This window comes from Oryza glaberrima, chromosome 11 (genome assembly GCF_000147395.1).
Source record: "Oryza glaberrima chromosome 11, OglaRS2, whole genome shotgun sequence".
In the NCBI taxonomy this organism is placed as follows: Eukaryota; Viridiplantae; Streptophyta; class Magnoliopsida; order Poales; family Poaceae; genus Oryza; species Oryza glaberrima.
In genome coordinates, this window is record NC_068336.1 from 14,935,728 (window position 1) to 14,957,319 (window position 21,592).

At 45.8% G+C, this 21,592-nt stretch overlaps 1 protein-coding gene across 1 annotated transcript; it reads right to left on the reverse strand.

Annotated features, from left to right (window-relative positions):
• Nucleotides 1-2,604: 2,604 nt before the first annotated feature.
• LOC127755708 (uncharacterized) lies at nt 2,605-13,642 on the reverse strand. The gene is made up of 6 exons (XM_052281383.1): nt 13,620-13,642; nt 12,494-12,950; nt 12,309-12,407; nt 3,496-3,724; nt 3,066-3,142; nt 2,605-2,679 (listed from the first exon to the last, which is right to left on the reverse strand). Exons 1-6 carry the CDS (start codon nt 13,640-13,642, stop codon nt 2,605-2,607), a joined length of 960 nt encoding a protein of 319 aa, XP_052137343.1.
• Between the last annotated feature and the right edge of the window lie 7,950 nt (nt 13,643-21,592).

A 21,592-nucleotide genomic window follows, 5' to 3' on the forward strand; every position in this document is an offset into this window, starting at 1 on the left:
CCCCATCTAAAACCCGTCACAGGTGAGAGTCATCTCTGACTGGTCCCAAACAAAAGCCGTCATAGGTGAGAGTAACCTCAAACGGCCCAACTAATTGGGACCGTCATTGGTGTGAAAAAAGGGGAAAAAAAAGAGAAACACCGTGCTCCTAGGTTACCATCACATTCATTTCGACCGATTGCATTTGGCATTCACAAATCAAAAAAATCATCACAATTCTTCTTTATTCCATCGCAGTTGTCCCAATCACAAAACAAAATCACAAGAATCTCAATCACCATAGGACTCAGAATCATCAAACACAGTAGCAACAATTGGAACAATATGAACAGCACAAGACAAAATACATGGGTGAAAGAGGACTTGCTGGCAATGGATCTGAGCTCGTACATGGATGGAGGCGGCGGATCTGGCGTCAAGAAGGTGAAGGAGGCGGCGACCGGCGAAGGAGCTCGGACGGTGAAGGAGGCGGCGACCGGCAACCTTGGTGAAGTGTGAAGGAGGCAGCGGTCGGAGCCCGGGGGTTCCAGATTCGGTGGTCCCCAACCACCTGGAGACTGGATCTGGCACCCACCACCTCGAGGCGACCACCGGCGACCACCACCGATCCTTGGTAGCGCGGAGACCGCCGACGGCGGGAGGGGAGGCGTCGGTGGCGTTGGCGGCCGGGAGGCGGGGGGAGGCGCCAACGGAGGTGGAGGTGTAGGTGGCGGCCGGCTCACGCGGGCGGAGGCGGAGGCGTGGCTGGAGGCGTCGCCGGCAGAGGCGGCAGAGGTGGAGACCGCTGCCGCCGTCGGGCCTCGGCCGCCAACGCGCCACGGCTCCAGATCCATCGTCCGCCACCGCGCCTCCCCTCGTCCCTGCCGGATCTGGCGGCCGGGCCGCCGCCGCCGCCCCCGCCGGCTTGGCACCGCCGCGCCTCCCCTCCCGCCCCTGCCGGATCTGGCGGCCGGGCTGCCACCGCCGCCGCGCCTCCCCTCCCGCCCCTGCCGGATCTAGCGGCCAGGCTGCTGCCGCCACAGCTGGCCCGGTGCCGCCGCACCTCCCCTCGCCACGGCACAGAGAAAGAGAGAAGAGATAGAGAAGAAGTGGAAGAGATAGAGAAGAAGTGGAGAAGAGGGAGCCGGCCTTATCTCCTCATGTGGGCCCCGCTGGGAGACGAGACATATATATACAGTGGCAGAAGTCATCTCAAACGAGCTGGGACTTAAAGCCGTTTGAGGTGAGTAAACCTCACCTCTGACGGGCTGTCCGGCTTAAGTCCTAACCCGTCACAGGTGACTAGTTACCTGTGACGGGTCACAGCCGGACGCCTCACGGATGACGGCATCCCGTATGACCCGTCAGAGGTGACGGTCATCAGTGACCATTTCGTTTGCCCGTCACAGGTATCCCGTCAGAGATGTGAGGATCTGGTGTAGTGCATGAAAGCAAAATAGAAAATAACGAAAAGTAAAGAACAGGAAAAACAGTAGATTGATAATTGTTTGGGGTTTTCTCTAATCATCCGTGACCAGCATATATATGACATCGTACACATAAATTAACCGGTCCCACACACAAAAATAGGAAAGTTGAACCGAAAGGAAACAAACTAATAAAACAGAAAAAATATCTCTATCTTCCCAATCACCCGCGCTAATCATGCCTTGTCATCTGTGAACCGCCGCCTCAGCCGCACACCAACGCAAGCTAACACGGCTCCCGTGCATGAGGAGTAAGAGAGTAATGCATCACACCGAATTTCTTCTCCACTGCATGTATGTGATCAAATCAATCCAGCATGTATACAATGCACAGCAGGAACTCCTCGGTCGTAGCAGCACATGCATCATCATGCCGATCCAAACGCTGCAGCTCCCCCGCAACTCGTACACCTCCAGGTGCATCCTAAATTCCTGCACATATATCAAGCTAACCAATTCTTAAGGGAACCACCTAACAATTGCACCAACTATTCTAAATAATCTGTCCCGCTCAAATGAAGTCAACCATGAGCCAAATTATGGCGTAAACACTAAGCACGCAACAGATCAAGAAAAATTTATCAAATGGTTGACTCGTAGATTGGAGATCAGGAGGGAGCGGTGCGGGAGGTCTCTGACCTTGCAAATGCCGACGGAGATGGCGCGGCGGCGGCTGCACTAGGGCGGTGGGGAGGCCAGCCATGGCCGCGCCCGCGCCGCGCGGAATCACCACGCCGATGCGCCGCCGCGGCCGCGGTGGCGAAATCGCGTAGAGGAGGTGTACTACTAGGCTAGGTTAGAGTAAAACCTTAATGGGCCGAGCAGGCCCGCCCAGTGGCTTAAAAATGTTGCTAGTATTCTTGGAAAGAGATTTTTGATAGTTTAACACTTTTTAAAATGGGCTCGGTATTTCTAGAGAGGAACTTGTAAAATTATGTCCACAAATCGCAACCAAAACATCTAGGAAAAATATAAGTATGTGACCAATCCAAAGTTTACATAACTCCAATCAAACAAGATAAAAATGCAAAAGAAAACTTGTATGCGCAAGCAACTGGCGCTAGGTTCACGACCCATAACTCGTTGGCTTCGATAGCTTCCCACTCTGGCATGGAGGTGGAAAGAAGGTAATATGGTCTCATAATAAATTAACATATTTGAAACGTTTGTGCTCATTTCTCCATGGCATGAATTGGTGTTTTTTCCCAACATTCTGCAAAAGAAAATACACGATCAAGAAAACCCGCCAAAAAGAGTAAATGTACAAAGAAATAAAACAGTGCTACTATGCACACATCATGGTATGAACTCAATGCTAGTACTAATACTGCAAAAGCAAAAAAGTATAACAAACATGTGGTCAACATACAACATGCATAGGTCTAGACAAATTGTGTAGCAAACAATAGAAAATATTTCTGTTAAGTCCAAAACAATTAAACTGTTCTCATTGGGAGAAGTGTGTGCAAGTAAACTCGAAATATGTTAGTCATTACTAGAAGATAGAAGTATGATAATTAGCAACAAGATACTGCACACTTAATTATTTGAACACAACACTTACTAACAATCACAATAATAATAATAGTACGAAGTTACCTCCAACCAGTAGAAAAGCCCGCGCAATAGCGCCAACCGATTGGGATTGCTAGTTTCTTCAACTTGTTCCGCGAGATCTAGAGTCAAAGAAAGCATGCAAATAAGAAAAGTGAGAAAAAACAATAATATTTTTCAAATGCTCCCAAATTTCATTAATTCAAACATTACATTCAAGAAGGATGCCAACTTGGACAATGACATTACCTACAGTGCACATGTTTTATTATTACATTCTCAAACTACAGTTCTATATAAATTAGTAGAGACATAACTATATGAGAGTTTGTTCTTGTCAAATCTAATAATATAAGTTTCACATTTTGAACATTGATATTATTTCATCTATTAATGATTTAACATGTCGCGGTTTGACTAAACTCATTCTAGGACATCATCCTTTTGTGAACGGAGGTAGTACATTTGCGCATACCTGGGTAGCAATCAAAATATGATTTCCCCATCGAATGAGAAGAGTAGTAAGTCTTTGAACCACTGCGTGTCCGGCGTTCCTTCTTTAATGGCTCACGAGTACTAGCCATGCCATAAAGCTTATCATACTCTCCCTGGCAAAATGGTTTGCTAAGAGCTTCAACCAACCCTATCTTGAAATTAGATTCTTTCCTATCATTTATATGTGTAGGCCATATAATACCATGTGACTGCTACAAGAACAAGATAAATGTGTCACAACAAAAAAAAAACTACATTATAACATCTAGTAACTATGATATAGTGATATTAAAAGGACCACATTTTTCAAGATTATGAAAAATAAACAAAATCTAGGACAAGATGAATTAGAAATGGGAGAAACATATATCAGAAAAATAAATGGGAGACACACAAAATATTCATATAATCAAACAAACACAGGAAAAAAACTACAAATGGGAGAAACATTTATCAGAAAAAGAAATGGGAGAAACACAAAATATTCATATAATCAAACAAACACAAGGAAAAAAAACTATGTCATTTGATATAGATTCGACGCAACAAGCAACAAGGAACATAGTGCAAAAAGAGATGGATTGCATGCAAAGTTAATAAGAATGCTACAGAAATATACATGATAATATTTTATGGTTCATTCAAGCACTAACCATCAACCCCGTTCTCACCATATAGTCACAACTACTTCCCCCATCACAAAATATAGCAATCTAGTACTAGATTGGACATAACATAGTATTAAGAATCTAGATAATAGTCCAGTATTCTGATAATAATGTTGTCCAATAAGTGTAATTACAATTCAAATTTTGCCGCATGTCATTAAAGAGGTCCTACGAGCGGTCAAAGGGGCTAGTGGGCATGGGGATGGTTGTAGAAGGGAGAACGATGGCAATATTGCTTACAAGGAAGTGCATGGGAATGTAAGAAAAAATTGCATGAGCCATAATTTATTATGCATGCTGAAAGTAGATGACGATAGCGAATGTGTTTCTATTTTTAACAATAATATACCAATTTCAATTTATTTAGAACTATTTGTCGATGGGTTAGACCGCAAAACGAAGACAAGGATTTATACTTGCTTAGGCCCCTCGTAAGGTAATAGCCCTAATCCAATTTATATGGGATTATATTTAAAATACCTGAAAGATTAATCTGGAATTAGATCAACTACGCTAATCCGCCAAGAATGACTTGGCTAGATCTAGTCGACGAATATGGCTCCAATTTCCTCTAGATGTATCTTGATCTGGCTAGTGGCTATGGTTTGTCTTGGTCTGTTCCTCCTTGATCTAGGGGTCCTTCTATTTATAGTGCAGACTGCCCCCTTCTTCGAGTAGAACTCGGGGTACCACAACTGAACCCAGGATAAGGAGACCTTGTCCCCTCCGAGTTAGACTCTGACACCTTCTACTCAGGGAGATAATTTCCTTTCATACCACCATATTTATTTTTTACTAAATTACCTTCCCGTGCACGTATAGGTATATGGTATCCATATATTACCATAAATCTTCATATAGGAGGTATGTCTTATCCATTTCCCTGACAGTAGGCCTCAACTTCAATGCAAATGAGTTCGTCATGTCCTTGACCAAAACCTCTTCATGGCATTCGATGCCGTACTCATCTTATAGTTCTTGTATCGACAACAAGGTACAGAGTCTACGACCCAGTTCCATGTTAGATCATGTCCGAGAACCATAACACGAATTTGCATTGAAGTCAAAATGCCATGAAACAGCTATAAAAGAATCTGAGGAAATCGCGATGGCAATCTCTCACTTCCTTGAAATTCGAAACGGCGAATGTGACCTATAAAATCCATCTTTGAGATCCATTTGGGTTCTACTTATCCAAATGTTCATGTGCTTGGCCAACTCACTTGAGAACCGGGAATGCTCTCTCCCAAGCACTCAAGTTCTTAGCCAATCCAGAGGTGCTGACCATGTTGCTACCCATGGGGAAATCATTGTCCTTCATCTTTTGTGCAGTGTGGTTTTTTTCATTTCCCCTTCCGAGTTTCGGCTGCTTCTTCTTATCTTTTACGACATCTAGCTCTACACTTGAACCCTAACTCCATTTGCTTCCTTAGTATCTTTGTCCATCTATGCGAGGCGTACCATGGGGTTATGCCTTTCCTAGATATACTTAGACACTTTTATGAGCTTAGATGGATGGAGTCCTCTAGGATCTCTGGATGTTGCGGACTTCGTCTAAGAGATGGGATGAGATTGTGTACATCCCTTTCAACTGCCCGTCCTTGAGAAAGGACCGGAGGTCTAGCTGGTTCCATCTTCTCACTGATAAAACCCCTTCAAACCTCGTCATTCCTGACTAGAAACGAAATCTGCACATTCTCACGCTCGGACCTCCAATCCAGTTTTGGCTCCCAACTTGAAATCCTTGGTCAACAAAATCCGTGAGCTTCGAGAACGTGGTCTGATTGGTTATGAAGTCATCCAAGACTTCATCCGTCATCTGATCACGCCTCTTCAAGCCCTCACTCACCTCGTGTACAAATATACTGGGAAACCGACAAGACACGGATCTCGCCATGGGGTACTGCTCCTTTGAAGTCTTTCCCGAGTTGATATTTTCCTTTGACGTTTTGATGCAATTCTCTGGAAAACAACGATGGATAGGCGCGTCAAGCAAGTGGTGGTCCATTCTGTCTCCACAATCGACGATGCACCTATCCCGGTGTGCGACCGCCTGGCGCAGGAACGGGACAACATCGTGAACGTAAGTGCTCTGTGTGCTTGTCGATCACTAGGTGTCTGTTGCCCTCAAAGAGCAGACGAGGTCGAATCAAGGAGCCGCCAACATCGCTGGGGGTAGCTGCCTGAAGAGGAAATGCTAGCCCCTCCTAGCAAAGACCAGCGGATCCGGGACGTTCGCACAGACCAGCGGCTCTAGGGTGAGTTTTCAGCCTTGGCTCATCCGATTACAGCGTTTGCTCTACTTCTGTTCTCGGCTCTTACTCAGGCAACCTTGGACTTTGTCCTGCCTCCGGCAAAGAAGGTGGCCTTGCCCAAGGGGAAAAGATGAGACGATCATGACTTTGTGAACCTGAAAATAGTGGTGTAGCTTCTGAGATGTCATGACCACAGCGCAGAGCAGCTTTTGGATTTGCGTTATCAGAATTTTTTGTCGTGGAGGCCTCGTTGGCATAGTATGCGAGATGTTGCACTTTGTCCCTCTCGACGATGATTAGTGTGTTAACGGAATAAGGTGTTGTGGCGATATATAGAAAAAGCTATTCGTTAGCTTGTGGGGCAACGAGTACATGTGAGTTGGTTAGGTACCGCTTGAGCACAATGAACGCATTCTCTGCTTCTACTGCCCACTTGAATCTATCTTGCTTCTTGAGCAAACCAAAGAAAGGTTGTCCTTGTTCTCCCATCACGGCAACGAATCGGCTAAGTGCTGCCATACACCATGTGAGCTTATGCACATCCTTAAGCCTTGTCAGAGACTTTATGTTCTCGACGGCCTTGATTTTTCTAGGATTTGCTTCAATACCTCGTCTGGATAAGAGGAATCCGAGCAGTTCTTATGATGGTACTATGAATGTGCTCTTCTCCGGCTTAAGTTTGAGCCAATATCGCCGGAGATTGTCGAACGTTTCTCTCAAGTCATCGATTAGATCGCCCTTCGTCTTTGTCTTGACAACGACGTCATCGACGTAGGCCACCAATATTTTTCCAATATGGGTTTCGAAAGCCCCATGGATCTCTCAAATGAACATGATAAACATCGTTTTCTTGTCCTCTTTGGCCATACTAATCTAGTGGTAGCCAGAGTACGCATTGAGAAATCTCAACAGTTCACATCCAGCTGTGCACTCCACCAATTGGTCAATGCGAGGTTAGGGGAAATGGTCCTTGGGGCACACCTTGTTGAGGATGGTGGAGTCGACGCACGTCCTCCACTTGCTCTTGGCCTTGCGCACCATTACTAGCTTGGCAAGCCATTCAGGTTGAAGGACTTCTCGAATGGAGCCAACCTTGAGAAGTTTGTCGAGTTCTTCTCGGATGGCTTCCTTTCGGTCCTAGGCAAATCGACGCAGCTTTTGCTTGACCGGCTCTGCATCTTGTCACACCATCTGTTTGTGCTCAATCACCTCCCTAGGGACTCCGGGCATGTCGGAGGAAGGTGATGAGCTCGAGTTCCCACTTGATATCAAGTATTGCCCCAATCTTTACTGTCTTGTTGGGGGTATCACTAAATAGTGGGATGACCTTGTTGGCACTACCTGGTTTTGTTGTCATATTGGGCATGTTCAATTTGGTTTGTGGTTCCATAGAGGAGGGTTGGGTGGGAGTTTGCTCGACCATGTCGAGGCTCCGCTTGTCACATTATACCGCTACTTTGGTGTTCCCCAAAATGGTGATTGCCCCTTTTGGGCCAGGTGTCTTGATCAATTGGTACGCGTAGTGTGACGCCACCATGAACTTTGTAAGGGCAGTTCTCCCGAGGATAGCATTGTAGGCTGTGTCAAACTCTACTACGTCGAAAGTGATATGTTATGTTCAAAGTTGGCTGCCTGGCTGAACGTCGCTCCTAATGTGATTTTGCTCAGTGGTCTTCATGATGATTCAGGTATGATTCCGTGGAAGGGTTGTTTAGAGGGTACAAGATCGCTTCGAGGGATACCCGTTGCATCAAGAGTACTGGCGGAGAGAAGGTTAATGGAACGGCCGCCGTCGATGAGTACCCTAGCATTCTTGATGTTCCGAATAGTAGGCTTGACTGCTATCAGGAATCTACCTGGTACGATTATCATCGTCGGGTGATCCGGTGAAGAGAACTCGATGTTGTGATCCGACCACTTTATTCGAGTGCTAGCTCCTCGGGATGTTGAGCGGACTTCGCGTTCTATCCTCTTGTATTCCCTTTTCGAGGAATATGTGGCCGATCCTCCGAATATGTGCACTACGTGCTAGTTGAATGCTGGGAAGATGAATTCGTTATTTGATGAGAGGTCATCGGAGCCCTTCTCGACCACATAAACTCGTTTTTCTTTTTCAAGGGCTAGCTATTTTGTCAAGGCTTGTTGGCAGACTTGGCACTCCTCCAACATGCGGGTGGTGGTATTATGTATTGGACACCATTGACGCATAGGTTCATCGCCTTGTGGAGCAGCACATCTTGGCGGTGGGTTCACTTGTTCGGCAACAAGGACCTTCTTACGATTCTGGCCCCACTTCTTGCCAGATTCTGATGCATCCTTCTTCGTTTGCTGCTTCTCGGCCAACACCTTGGCATTTCCTTCTTTCCTTCTCAGGGCATCGTCTGCGTGTGCATATCTATCGATGATCTCGAGCAGTTTTCTAGTAGAAGTAATGTGCCCCGTTGCCAATTCCTGAGTAGTGTATCAATCTCGAACTCCTGACTTGAACGTGTGTATCATGGAGGCATAGGTGATTTCAGGGATCGTATATTGTCCCTTATAGATTCACCCGGATTCTACCTGATGGCATGCAAGTCATCCTTGACCGCGTGCCTCTTGTATGTGCCTTGGAAGTCAGCAATGGACCGTTGCCACAAGTCAGCCCAAGAGGAGATTGAACGCTGGGGGAAGATGCATCATCCATGATCGAGCCAATCCTTTTAGCACCGCTAACACATAGTTTGCCAAGACGTTGTCTTTGGCACCGACTGCATAGAGTACTGTGGAGTAGATATGTAGGAACTCCTTTGGATCCGTGTTGCCGTCATACATCTCGACCGGAGTAGGGCGGAATTTGTTTGGCCATCGGACCTCTTGAAAACGGACGTGTTCGCCCTCATGGTCTACATGATCCGCCTTGGAACAATGAAGACGAGAATGAAGGGTCTCCATAGTCGGGGGTGCGATCCTTCATTCTGCGAGTCCCGACTTCGGTTCCTCCTTGAAGTAGAGGATCGTGATTTCCATCGCCTGTTGTCGTCTCGAGCTCCTCGGCTGCGATCGTTGTCGTCCCAAGCTCTTCGTCCGCGATCATTGTCGTCCTGATGGTTTTGGCAATCCTGTTGATCTTGGTAGTTATCACGATCTCTATGATTGTGACAGTCGCCCCATCGTCTGTTCTCGGCACGGTTTGCGCGAGGCTAATGGTTGTCGATGTTGGCATCTTCTTGCGCTTGGCGCTCATTCCTTCGATCGTTCAGATGGTTGCCAACATCTTGGCCATCGGGACGAGGAGGTGTTCGTAGAGCGGCCCTTCTCAGTGATGCGTTATGATGGTGACGTCAACCGTCATCACTAGGACGAGGACTAGGAACCTCGTCAACCGCTGGGACTTCATCGTTCTACTGGGGGTCTTGAGGGGGCGGCTCCGTGGCTGCCGTGAAAGTCGAGTTCAGATTTGCGACCATGGACTCAATTCGCCTTAACCACGTGTCCGCATACGGATGGGTTACTGGGTCGAACAGAGCGTGTCGCAACAGATTGCCTACCGCGGCTAAATGCTCGGCTGGGTTGCGAGTCATCTTGTGATTTTGAGGAGGTTCACGAGGTTCATCTTCGGACCGGACCTCGTCATCTTCTCTTATGTCCTCGACAACTCCCTCGATAACGTTCACCTCCCATGTGAATGCCTATTCATGTCGTAGGCGACGAGTGGTTCGAGGGGGTCCCTTCTGATATAGCTGACCATCCGGTCCTGAGATTCCGAGGAGCTATCATGCATTGATGGAGTGCGAGGCCGATCTCGCCATCTGTGAATTGGATAGCAGGTAACATGAACCATGGATTTGGTGGTATCCAAGAATATTTTACAAGCTACAAGGGGTGAATGTTTCGATCTGTGGACTGGGCACCATGCCTTAATAGGGGAAGTATGATCCGGCATCCAATCAATGAGTGCGCAGATGTCTTGTGGATCGGGCACTAGGATGTGAAGTCCTTTCGTCGAGTTGCTCTTGTCAGCGTCTGATCCTTGGAGGTTGATTGAGAGTTCGCCGCTCTGGGAGGTCCTCAGGAAGTTCATCTCGTCATTGTCTCTCTCTTAGATTGATCGTGAGAGGCAATTGACGAAGTGTTGCTTTCTGCTTGCCTGGTCACGGCAATCTCGGATCCCGAAGTTGTTTGGGAAGGCGAGATCGGCATGACTGTGTAGACGGGAAAGACAATGGATTGGACTTGCATCCATGTGAACGCCTATCGAGTTGGATCTCCCAAGCTTGGGCGGTTGCGGATGCTCTCGCCGGAAGATCATGAGGTTGAAGTCATCTTGTAAGAACCTTTTGCACCAAAGCCCCCTTCCTAGTGCACCACTGTCGACGAGTTAGACCGTGACTACGATATTTGGAAGTATCGGGGTACAATGGTTGCTAAGGCTATACGAAACTGCATCAAGCAAAACAAAGACAAGGATTTAAACTGGTTCGGGCCGCTCGTAAGTTAATAGCCCTAATCCAGTTTATATGGGATTATATGTGGAATACCAAAAAGATTACACTAGGATTAGATTGACTACCCTAATCCACCTACTAGGATCCGCCAAGAAAGACTTGGCTAGATCTAGTCGACGAATATGGCTCCGACTTGCTCTGGATGTATCTCGTTTAGGCTAGTGACTACGGTTTGTACTGGTGTGTCCCTCCTTGATCCAGGGGTCCTTGTATTTATAGTGCAAACTGCCCCCCTTCTTCAAGCAGAACTCAGGGAACCATAATTGAACCTAAGATAAGGAGACCTTGCCCCTCTAAGTTGGACTCTGACACTTTCTATTCAGGGAGATAATTTCCTTTATTACAAAGTCACCTTCCCTTATATGGTATCTGTATATTACCATAAACCTTCGTTTATGAAGGTATACCTTATACATTACCATGACACTATCAAGGTCAAGTATTATTTTCAATCACCTTGTAGAAGACATATACGGGGGTTTCTAGTTAGCGCATTTGTGCTAACGATGCAAGTCACACAAGGCCGTGCTCACAGTGATGGTTTTGATTTTTCTTTCATGAGGCATCTTGTGCTAGCACCAAGGAGCCAGCCTTTGACTCAAGGATCGCCATGTATTCAAAACTTTCGATTTGCCTCAAACTTCCATCTCAAAAATCACAAAACTTTCATTTGAAACATATGAAAACATTTATCTAAAAATCATAAAACTTTCAATTCGTATATGAAACTTCCATCAGAAAAATCGCAAAAACTTTCAATTCAAATAAAAACTTCCATTCAAAAACCACAAAATTTTCAAATGAAAAATCCAAAAACTTTCATGTCATACTCAAAATCCCTCGTTTTCTTCCTAAAGGTCAACGTCTTCTCGATCACGGCCGGAGCTACGACCACATCGTTGGTGCCAGCTACTGCTCCTGTGCGGCATGTGGCAGTGGGGGTGGCTTGCGGGCATATCACTACCCCTGGTGGTTAGGTTTGAGAAGCCAGGACACGGGGATGCAACATAGCCATAGGAGTTCAGCTAGGGATGGAGAGGGAGATAGGAGATGGAGGGCGGCTAGGAACGGAGACAGTGATGGGGACAAGGATTATGGTCGGACACATGCACAGATCGATGGGTGAAGGCTCTGCCAATCCTATTGATCTGGAACAAAGAAAAGATGATGGGACGAGTGAACCAAGGAACGAGAAGAGAAATCAAACTCCTCTACCTCCCAGGCTGATGGGCCTGATGGGCTCTAAGCGTGCGCCTATAGAGTATTTGCACCATACAGGAATGCTAGACATTAACACCCTTGAGACAAGTTGAAAGGACTTAACTACAAAGCAGATTTGACATAACCACGATACTAGGCACCGATAACAGGCCCATGAGAACTGACCTTTTCAACATCCTCTATGGGACCACCTTCCCCTTTAAGACGAAGGGCAGCCTCATTCTTCTCATTCATCTTCTCCTGGTCATCCACCACCATTTCCACCTAGGCGCAACATTTGTGTGAGAGGCATAGCAACACTAAACAAACAAAGAAACAAAAGATGGCAAGTACAGAAACAGTATAGTAACCTTTTGCCCAGAGGAATCGCTCTCATAGACTCTTCGTAGACTCGTCGGAGACTCATCGTCCGAAGAGATCACCAAAGCCTTCAACACCTCCTCCTTCTCCTTCATCGGAACCTCTATACAACTATCATCATCATCCATCTCTTCTCCCCCATACCTAATCACCTTGCCGTCATACTCCAGCACAAAGTCCTCATTCTCGTGGACACGCACGTTCTCTAAGAATAAGCGGTACTCCTCTTCGATGTTGGCGTTGACATCATACACTGCGGGTACTGTAGATGAGCCCTTCTCCTTGCCTTTCTTGATCTTGGTTTTACTCTTGTGTCCTAACCCACCCTGGTAGGACGCAGTGGAGTCCATCGGGTCGCCGCTTGCAGCAGAGGCGGAGGTGGCTAAAGCATGGTGGTTCGGCTTCGGCATCACTGGGGAAGGGATCTTGGGTAGAGGGAATTCGTGCCTGTAACACCCCAGGAATCACAACAATCCTGAGATGCCACTAAACATCCAAACAACCATGCCAAAAAAAGAAAAAGAAATTTCAGTACCATCTCCTTTAAAACAAAGAAAACTTGCAGAAGTATCCACTTAGAGATATATATGATCGAACAACATACTACCATACAAGAACAACCCTAGTCCGAGGGAAAACTCGGTTAATATCCAACTTAATCACCTATAACACCTAATCTAAACTACTCCCTAGAACACAACCAAGACAGGAGAAAAACCTTACATATGTCCCCTTGTTGAAGCCCCTCACTTTTCCCCTTCTCCTCGCTTCTTCCCTTCTCCCTAATCCTCGATTTCTCCTCTTTTTTTGATGCAAAGGCAACAAGATGGGATGGGGGTAGGAGAGAGATTGACCAGGGGTGATGGTGGGGGCAAAAGGCGGCCAAGTGGATGGAGCACGCCCACCCTAGGGTTTTGGGGAGAAAGGTGAGTTGGTTGGGCCTTGGGTTAACCCCTTAACCGGCCCACCTAGCCCTCCCACGCTAATTTTAAGTTTTCCTCTTATTTTTTCAAGAAGAAACACATAGAAACATCCAAAATAAGTTTCTAGGGCGGTCTATACTTTTTCGTGGTATCACAGTGTCAAGTTCTTGATTAATGGGTTGTTTCTAATCACGCTTGGGCTTCAACATCATCCATCGTCATTCTGCTTTGGAATTAGTGCTAGGTAGAACTAGATGTCACATCAAATTAACGGGCTATACATGACAAGAAATAATTCAGATCTGGTTGTTTTTCACCAATCCATTTTTAAATTACACATCATTTCCATATAGGATCACTTTGAAAAGAATGTGATTGAGTTTTCCATCTTTGATCGCATAGAAAGTAGCCAGTTAATTATGTGGAAATGTGGAATTGATTTATTTCTATGTAAATGGTTTTGCACTTTCCATTTTTATGTATATAAGAACCAGCTGATGGTTTTTTTCCACAAGCTTCGTCGCAACACCGTTACACCACGGGTCATCGTCGAGGTTCATCACAGAACTGTTACGCCGATGGTCGTCGGCGAGGTTCATGGCCTGCGCGTTATAGATTAGTATATATGAGAAGATGTTATTGCAGCAAGCAATAAATAATAGTTGCCATATATTTGCAGGATAATGTTTTCCATCATGAGTGCACATGCATAGAGAACATCAGGATGCCTGCAGTTCTGTATTGAGGATGCAGATGCAGGGGTGCTGCAGGACCATGTTGAGGATCACGATGATGCTCTTCCACCTGATCTCTCAGGGTAAATCGTGGACGAGCAAGAGTAATCCGGTTGAAGAGGCATTGCAAAAACAACAGATGTGTTTATTTTGCAACCAGAAGGGACAGTACAGCACCAGCTATAGATGCCCAAATGGGCCGCCCGAATGGCACGGCCCAAGCACGGTTGGGCTAGGGCTGAGGGAAGTTGGGTCGGCATGGCACGATTGGCACTTCGTGCCGTGCCGTGCCGTGCCAGCCCACGAGCTGCACGTCAGGCCCAGGCACGGCCCACTAGCACTCCGGCCGTGCCATGCCGGCCCGAAGGCACGATAGCCTGTCGTGTTTCTCTATTAAATAAGTCTATTTTTACCCCCTCATCTCTCTGGGATGTGTCTTATATGGCTGGAATAAGTCTATTTTTTACTCCCTCATCTCTTTGGGTTGTGTCTTATATTGCTGGAATAAGTCTATTTTGTATACCTCATGTCTTTGGGCTGTATCTCAAATGGCTGAATTAAGTCTATAATAGGCCCTCAACTAGTTTTCTTTGGTCGTGCCAGGCCGTGCCGGCCCACCGTGCCGAGGGAGCAACCTAGGCACGTCATGGCTATCGGGCCTGGCCGGCATAGGCATGACCTAGTCGGGCCATGCCGTGCTTGGGCCGGGCCAAATTGCCTGTGCCTTGGGTGGGCTGCAGGCCTCAAGCCATATGGCCATCTATAGCACCAACTGCCCTTCTAATCTTGAGAATGCGTCAAAGGCCAAAATTTAGTAGATGTGCATGCTAGTGATTCCAATTGCCAGATCATTATGCATTGTATTGTGTTGTTATTTTGTAATCTCCTGTCTGGCTCAGGCCTTATCACTTTGATAAATTATTTGTACTTGTTGATATTTTAATTCCTAAATTAATGTTATTAAACTCCTCTGTAAAAAAAATCGGATGCTAGATACTCACTCCGTCCCAATATATAAGGGATTTCGGACGGATGTGACATTTACTAGTAATATGAATCTGGACAGGCTCCGCCATATTGCACCATATTGCCATGCCATGAGGTACTACCATGGTACCGCAAAGCCAGAAATCGTGATAGAACCCTTCGCATATCTCTCCCTAATCAAGCGCACCACACTGCAGGTTTTGCCTCCACCCCTAAAAATAAAGTGGGAAGCCCCTCTATTAGGGGTGGCAATTTCCCCGTTGGGCCCGGGGATCCAGCGGGGGCCCGCCTCTATGGGGACGGGGGCAGGGGAGAATTCTGACCCGCGGGTGAGTGGGGACAGGGCCCCACAAACTTCTCGGGATGGGGGCAGGGATCGGAATTAAACCACAGGTGATCCGGAGGGGCCCCAGATGTGAGGTACTTCTCTAAAAGTAGCTCATTGCAATAATATAGACCCAACAAACCCATTCAAAATTGACATAAAAGCTCAACACCCTAGTTCCCCTCAACCATAATCCCTTTCCTTCCTTCAACCAACCCACACAACCGGGAGCTATTGAAATTTTATCATAATATTATTCAGTGTATTGCAATATTTTATGAAGTATTAGCTTCATCCAGGTAACGCGGGGTCACGACCACCCGCCAGGTCCCTTGTGGGGGCAAGGACGGCTGATGTTTTTCACCCGATTTCCTTTGTGGGGCTGGGGACGGGGATACCCGCATGAGGGCAGGGGCAGGAGTATTCCGACCCAACCCGGCCCCGCCCAGCCCCGCCCTGTCCCGTTGCCACCCCTACCCTCTGTGCCACGATGAATCCAACAACTGCTTAGCCCTTAAAACCGGGGATAACCAAACTCCATCAGCCCATGATCACCTAGGTACATTGGAAAAGGAAAAGATATACTACAAGTCCAGTAGTGGACTTGTAGTTGCCCACACTAGCTTGTGGTAAGCACGACAAGTCTTTCAAGGATTTCCTGTGAACCGGTCTTTAATTGCCATGGTGTGATAATCAAAACCATGCACCCACATCCCACCATTAAACCATATTTTAGTTGAAGAACTACAACCAATGAAACATGGCCAAGTGTGTTGAGCTCACAGCTCGTCAATATGCTAGATGTAAAGAATGTGATTATCCCAGTAGTAATTAAGCATGGCTAAGCATAACATAATTCTAGCTAGGTCAACACAAGTGACACAAGCGAGTTAAATTATCATCCAAGTTATCAAGGAATGAATATCCAGTAAACATGGTCACAAGCAAGCAATCCATACCCCATGTAATTAGCAAAACATGTATTTTTTTGTAAAAAATAAAACCTTTTATAAAGTAGGCTCATTATGCTCAAAGTGGAACGCATGACTTGCCTTGCTTCTTCAAGTTGGCATGCAAAACAGGGAAACACACTAATAAAACCAAGTAAATAGTACATGGAAAGTAAACAAACATGTATAGCTCGATTTTAAAAGAATTTTGCAAGTTGAATAGCCCAATTTGGAGTTCGTATGAATTAGATATGAATTTTAGAAGTCTTGAGCCATTTAAATGTGTTTATAGAAATAAACTCCATTTATCGTGTAATTATTATTTATTTCTCTAAAGTAAAACAAGAAGGATTATTGCGTGAGCAGAGGACGGGCGTGGACCGAGTCCACAAAAAGTGGGCCCCACGAATCAGCAGCTCAAACGGAGTTGATCCACCGTGGACTAAGACCACGAGGTGGTCCATGGGACTGCCATGCGGGCCCGCCATGTCGATGGTTAGGGCGACCACAGGCATGCGTAGGCACAACAGATTGGCAGCTAGCGCCGGCCTAATGGTCACCGCAGGCGACCACTCGACACGACGGCGGCATAAGAGGCGGCGGAAGGGACAGGGAAAAGGGAAGGGGCCTCATCGAGCACCCAAACAAGGAAGGCTGCGGCGCGCGGGGCTCGGCGACGGGGAGATGGCGGCTACTCCGCTTGTGGTAGCGGTGCGGACGAAGATTCGGGGCTCCCGGCGTAGACAGAGGGGCAGCCGCGGTGCATCGGTCCCTGGGGAACAATGGAGAATGGGCTGGGCGGACTTGGTGAGAAGGGATGGCGAGAGGCCAGGAAGAATGGGCGAACTCATCTGACGTGGTGTCAAAGGGATTCTGGTGACGAGGAGCTTCGAGGAATAGGGTGCCCGGTTTCCTATCGCCACTGCGAAGCCAGTGAGGAGGACGCAATGCTGGAGGTGGCCTGGAGGCTGGAGCAGCAGCGAGTGCTGACCAAAGGAGGAGAAAGCGGCAGCGGCTTCGGGTTGCAGGACGAGGTGGCGCTCCGGTGGTGTTCGGGAAGGCGGAGCGGAGGCCGAGTTGCCTCTTGCAGTGGCGGAGCTAATGGTGGCGGCGGCAACTCCAACAGCGGGAAATTGGAGATGGGACGATAGTGAAGCTCTATATAGCTCGAGGAAGCAGCTCTAAGGCCGGGACGAGGCGGATAGGAGGAGCCGGACGTCCACGGGGAGTGGGGGAACGCGGGCGGCGATTGCATTGGTGTGGTTCGAAATGCGAGGGCGGGAACAGGGAGGCGCGCGAGACGTGTGCGCTGACATGGGGGCGTAGCCGGTTCTCCCGACCTGAGGTTGGAGAAGAAATTGACAGGTGGGTCCTGGTGCCACCAGTTAGTCAGAGAGGGAGCGAAATAGACCTCGCGGGAAGTAGGGGGCATGTGTGGGCCTTCAGAAGGAGTAGGCCCACCATCTCCAGCAGGGAGGAGGGAGAGAGGGCTTCGGCCCGCGGGGAGGAAGGAAGGGAAATAAACTTGGGCTGGAAACGGCCCAGGACAGAGAGGGGGATTTTAATTTTTTTTCCCATTTTTAATTAATTGATGAAATGAACTTTGTGTTATTAAAATTAGTTAGTGACCTCTAAAAATGCAATAGAAATTCTAAAGAGTAGGAGAATATTAAAAAAATATTCCCAGTTATAATTTCTAAAAGAAACTTTATTTCCCACATTAAAATCACTTGATAAATTGACGGAGGCGGATGCGGAGGATTTACGACGCAAATCAACAAAGATGGACGAACTAGGCTAGAACTAGGTAAAAAGTAGATACAATATTGGAAAAAAGTGATTCAATTGGTTAAATTGGATTGAGATTAGATTGTTGTTTCAATTGAACCGGCCTTGTCCCATATACAGGAGCTAGTCTTCCCTCCTATAGGTCCTCCTCTGTGTCAAACTTGGGATAGAAACCAATGGCAACCCAAAACATGCCCTCTCAAGCAAGGGATCCCGAGATCTGACAAAAATATCTCTGAATCGAACTCTACCGGTCTGACCGGCCACACTCCGCTGGTTAGACCAGCTCATCACGCTGGTCAAACAGGCCCATATACGGTGGTCAGACCGGCTCCGTGAAGGAAACCGACGCCTTTCAAATTTTGGTAATGTTTTTCTATTTCGAACCTAGGTGTCGAATTTGGGTGTAAACACTATTTTCACTGCTAGTTCTAGTCAAGTGATTGTTATTTTTCCTTGATAAAAGGGAGTACCTTTTGTATATCTGAGTCGCCTTGGTTGATTTCAATCTTCATCGTCATCAGCTACAATACTAAAACATCTGTGCATACTCGATAGAAAAACATCTGTGCATACTCGATAGAAATTGCAGATTAATGTAGCTGCAGCTATGCGGAGTCTTGAACATTTGCTTTTCTTGTAGGATGCCATTTTTACGTCTGGAAATTTTAAATTTATTTGAATTGTGTTGTTCGAAATTTCGAATTTGATATGGTTGCACTCTATACTTTAGAAATATTAATGTTTGAATTTGTGCAGAGTTAAACTAGACGTAGATATAGAGTGTACATTGCTGGAGATGAAATCATTTTTTTTTTTGGTCCTGAAGAAATGGAGGTAGCCCCATTTAGCTCGTAGGAAGTTTAAATACGGGCATACCAAAGAAGCTGCATAATAAAATCATGCTATATGTGGCCATGTATATTCAAAAATTTCCCAAAATACAATTTAACAAGGCCGATGCAGCATACGAAATCACCAATCTTGATGTGGCACATTGTAATGTTTCAGTGAAAATTTACCATCCTTTTAATTACGCACCTACAATGATGTCTCCAGATCTAGCTGAGGTATTTATGAAAGACATGATGATGCCTAAGATATCAGGGTAGTGCACGCAACAATGTATTGCCATCAATGTGATTTGAAAAAAAAAACACAAAAATAAAAGTTATCACCAAGATAGACGGATACACACAGTAAGGGGGCATAGCTAGGCGATACCCATGCTATGTTGACATGGTATATCTAGGTGGGCCCAGCCAGCGAACATGCGTAGTAACAAAGGGTTGTAGGTGCACTTTTAGCATCACCTATAAGAGAATAATAGGTATCAGATAAAAGTGTCACGTTACAAGAGTTGTGTGTGAGGTCGACGTGAAGGCATGATAAAAAGGCGTACTTGCCGAGGTTTGTATTGCGTGGAATTAAGACTACAATTGCACTACACCATGGTCCACTTTTGCCAACACAAGATTATGTTGACAAAAGGCATATTCAGCAACTACACAACTGTCGGCAAATCCTTTGCCGACAATTTTCACCACAGTCGGCGTTGAAGCAGCTGGCAAAAGTTTTGCCGACAGTTTTAACATTTGCCAACACATAACCTGAAGGCTATGATAGCTATCTTTGCCAACAGATAAACCTTTTGCCAACACTTCATGTTTAGGGGCACAATACTTTTGCCAACAGACTTTTGGTTTTGCAATATGTAACATAGAGCCAAAAGTATTTCAAATAAATTAATTTCATCGAGTTACAAATTAATATTCGTCATAGCCCATTATAGCATCATCACGACCATACATCCACAAGCATTGTACATATTTCAAGAATACATTTCAAATATCCCAAGGTTACATTCGTTCAATTATGCTTTTCAAATGCTCACCACCTTTTCAATTATGAGAAGGCTAAATTTGTTTTTCAAAAATAATCTTTGCTATATAGTTAGTTTTAGATTTTTTTTTACCAATGTTTAATGAGTAATCCAACAACTATCTCACTGACCATATCAATGTTTAAAATGACACACTGGAGGAACTATATGATGATGATTTTGCACATTTATGTCCTTCCATCCATACCTTAAGAAAGAACCGAATTTTTTTCTTGTGTAACAAAATCATGTGATTTGCGGCCGTGTGTATTCAAAATTTTTCGGAAATGCAATTTTAGAAGACACACTCTAATTTCCTTTAGGTTGCATTCCTAGTTACGTTTTTTTGAGTAGATTGGGAGAAATTTTACTCGTTTTTCACACACATGCTTTCTGAACTCTCCTAAACGATGTGTTGATTGCAAAAAAATTACTTTAAAAGTGCAAATTAATATATTTTTAAATTTAAAATAATTAACACTCAGTTAATCACAACCTAACAATAACTCTTCTCGTTTTACGTGTCATCCCAATCTTTTTCATTTTCCCCTTCCAAACTCCACCTCTACCCACACTGCAAAGTGCAAACGATTTTGAACATATATATTAAAATATATCTAATTTGTATACAAATCGGATGGGTTTGATTGTGTGACATACACATTGGACATATATATTAAAATCTCTAATTAAATATTTCTTTTTACCACTTGTTAGATCTGACTTACAAATAAGTATCAACATAATAATAGTATAGTATGGTATCACTCTTATCCTTATCCTCTCCTTCCTATCGGCGAGAGCAAGCAAGTGAGGCTGGCGGAGGGCCTGCTCGCGCCGGAGCCGGGAGGGCAGGCAGCCGGGTGGGGGCGGCGGGCGGCGGTGGGGCCGCGTGGAGCCACGCGCGGCTAGCGGTGGCCGGCGGAGGGAGGCGACCGGCGGCGTGGCCATGCGGCAGGCGGCGTCCTGCGACTCTGCCGGAGGGGAGGCGGCAGGCGGCAGCGACATGGATTTTTTTTTTTGAGAATTTGTGATTCATTGCATGGATCTGAGATGTATTTGATTTGTGTGTGATGTAAATATGTGATGCATTTGTGATGATTTTTTTAGAACTTGTGATGCATTTTTTTTAGAATTTATGATGTATTTGGAGATGATCGATTTGAGGATTTGGAGATATCCTTTTGTTCTGTGATCTGTGATGATTGATTTGGGGATGGAGTGAAATCAATATTCAAACAATAAAAAAAGAAAAAATAGCAACCGGACCTGGCCTGACTCCATCTTTAGTCCTAACCAACTAGGACTAAAAATGAGATTTTAATCCCGGTTATTTTACCCGGGACTAAATATGGGTATCTTTAGTCTCAAATTCGTGGTCCCAGTTACATAACCGGGACTATAGGGGGTTACCAACCGGGCCTGATGCCCCTTTCTCCAGCAGTGTACAGAACAAACCTGCACCCTCTCCACCCGACGAATGATAGTTTTGCCCGTTAA

Excerpts from the sequence above, each read along its gene's own strand:
- LOC127755708 (XM_052281383.1), bottom strand. The coding sequence starts at position 13,642 with ATGGATGATGTTGAAGCCCAAGC. Across the intron at positions 12,408-12,493 it reads GCGATTCCTCTGGGCAAAAG|GTGGAAATGGTGGTGGATGA; the intron begins GTTACTATACTG and ends TGTTGCGCCTAG. Across the intron at positions 2,680-3,065 it reads GGCTTTTCTACTGGTTGGAG|AATGTTGGGAAAAAACACCA; the intron begins GTAACTTCGTAC and ends TTTCTTTTGCAG.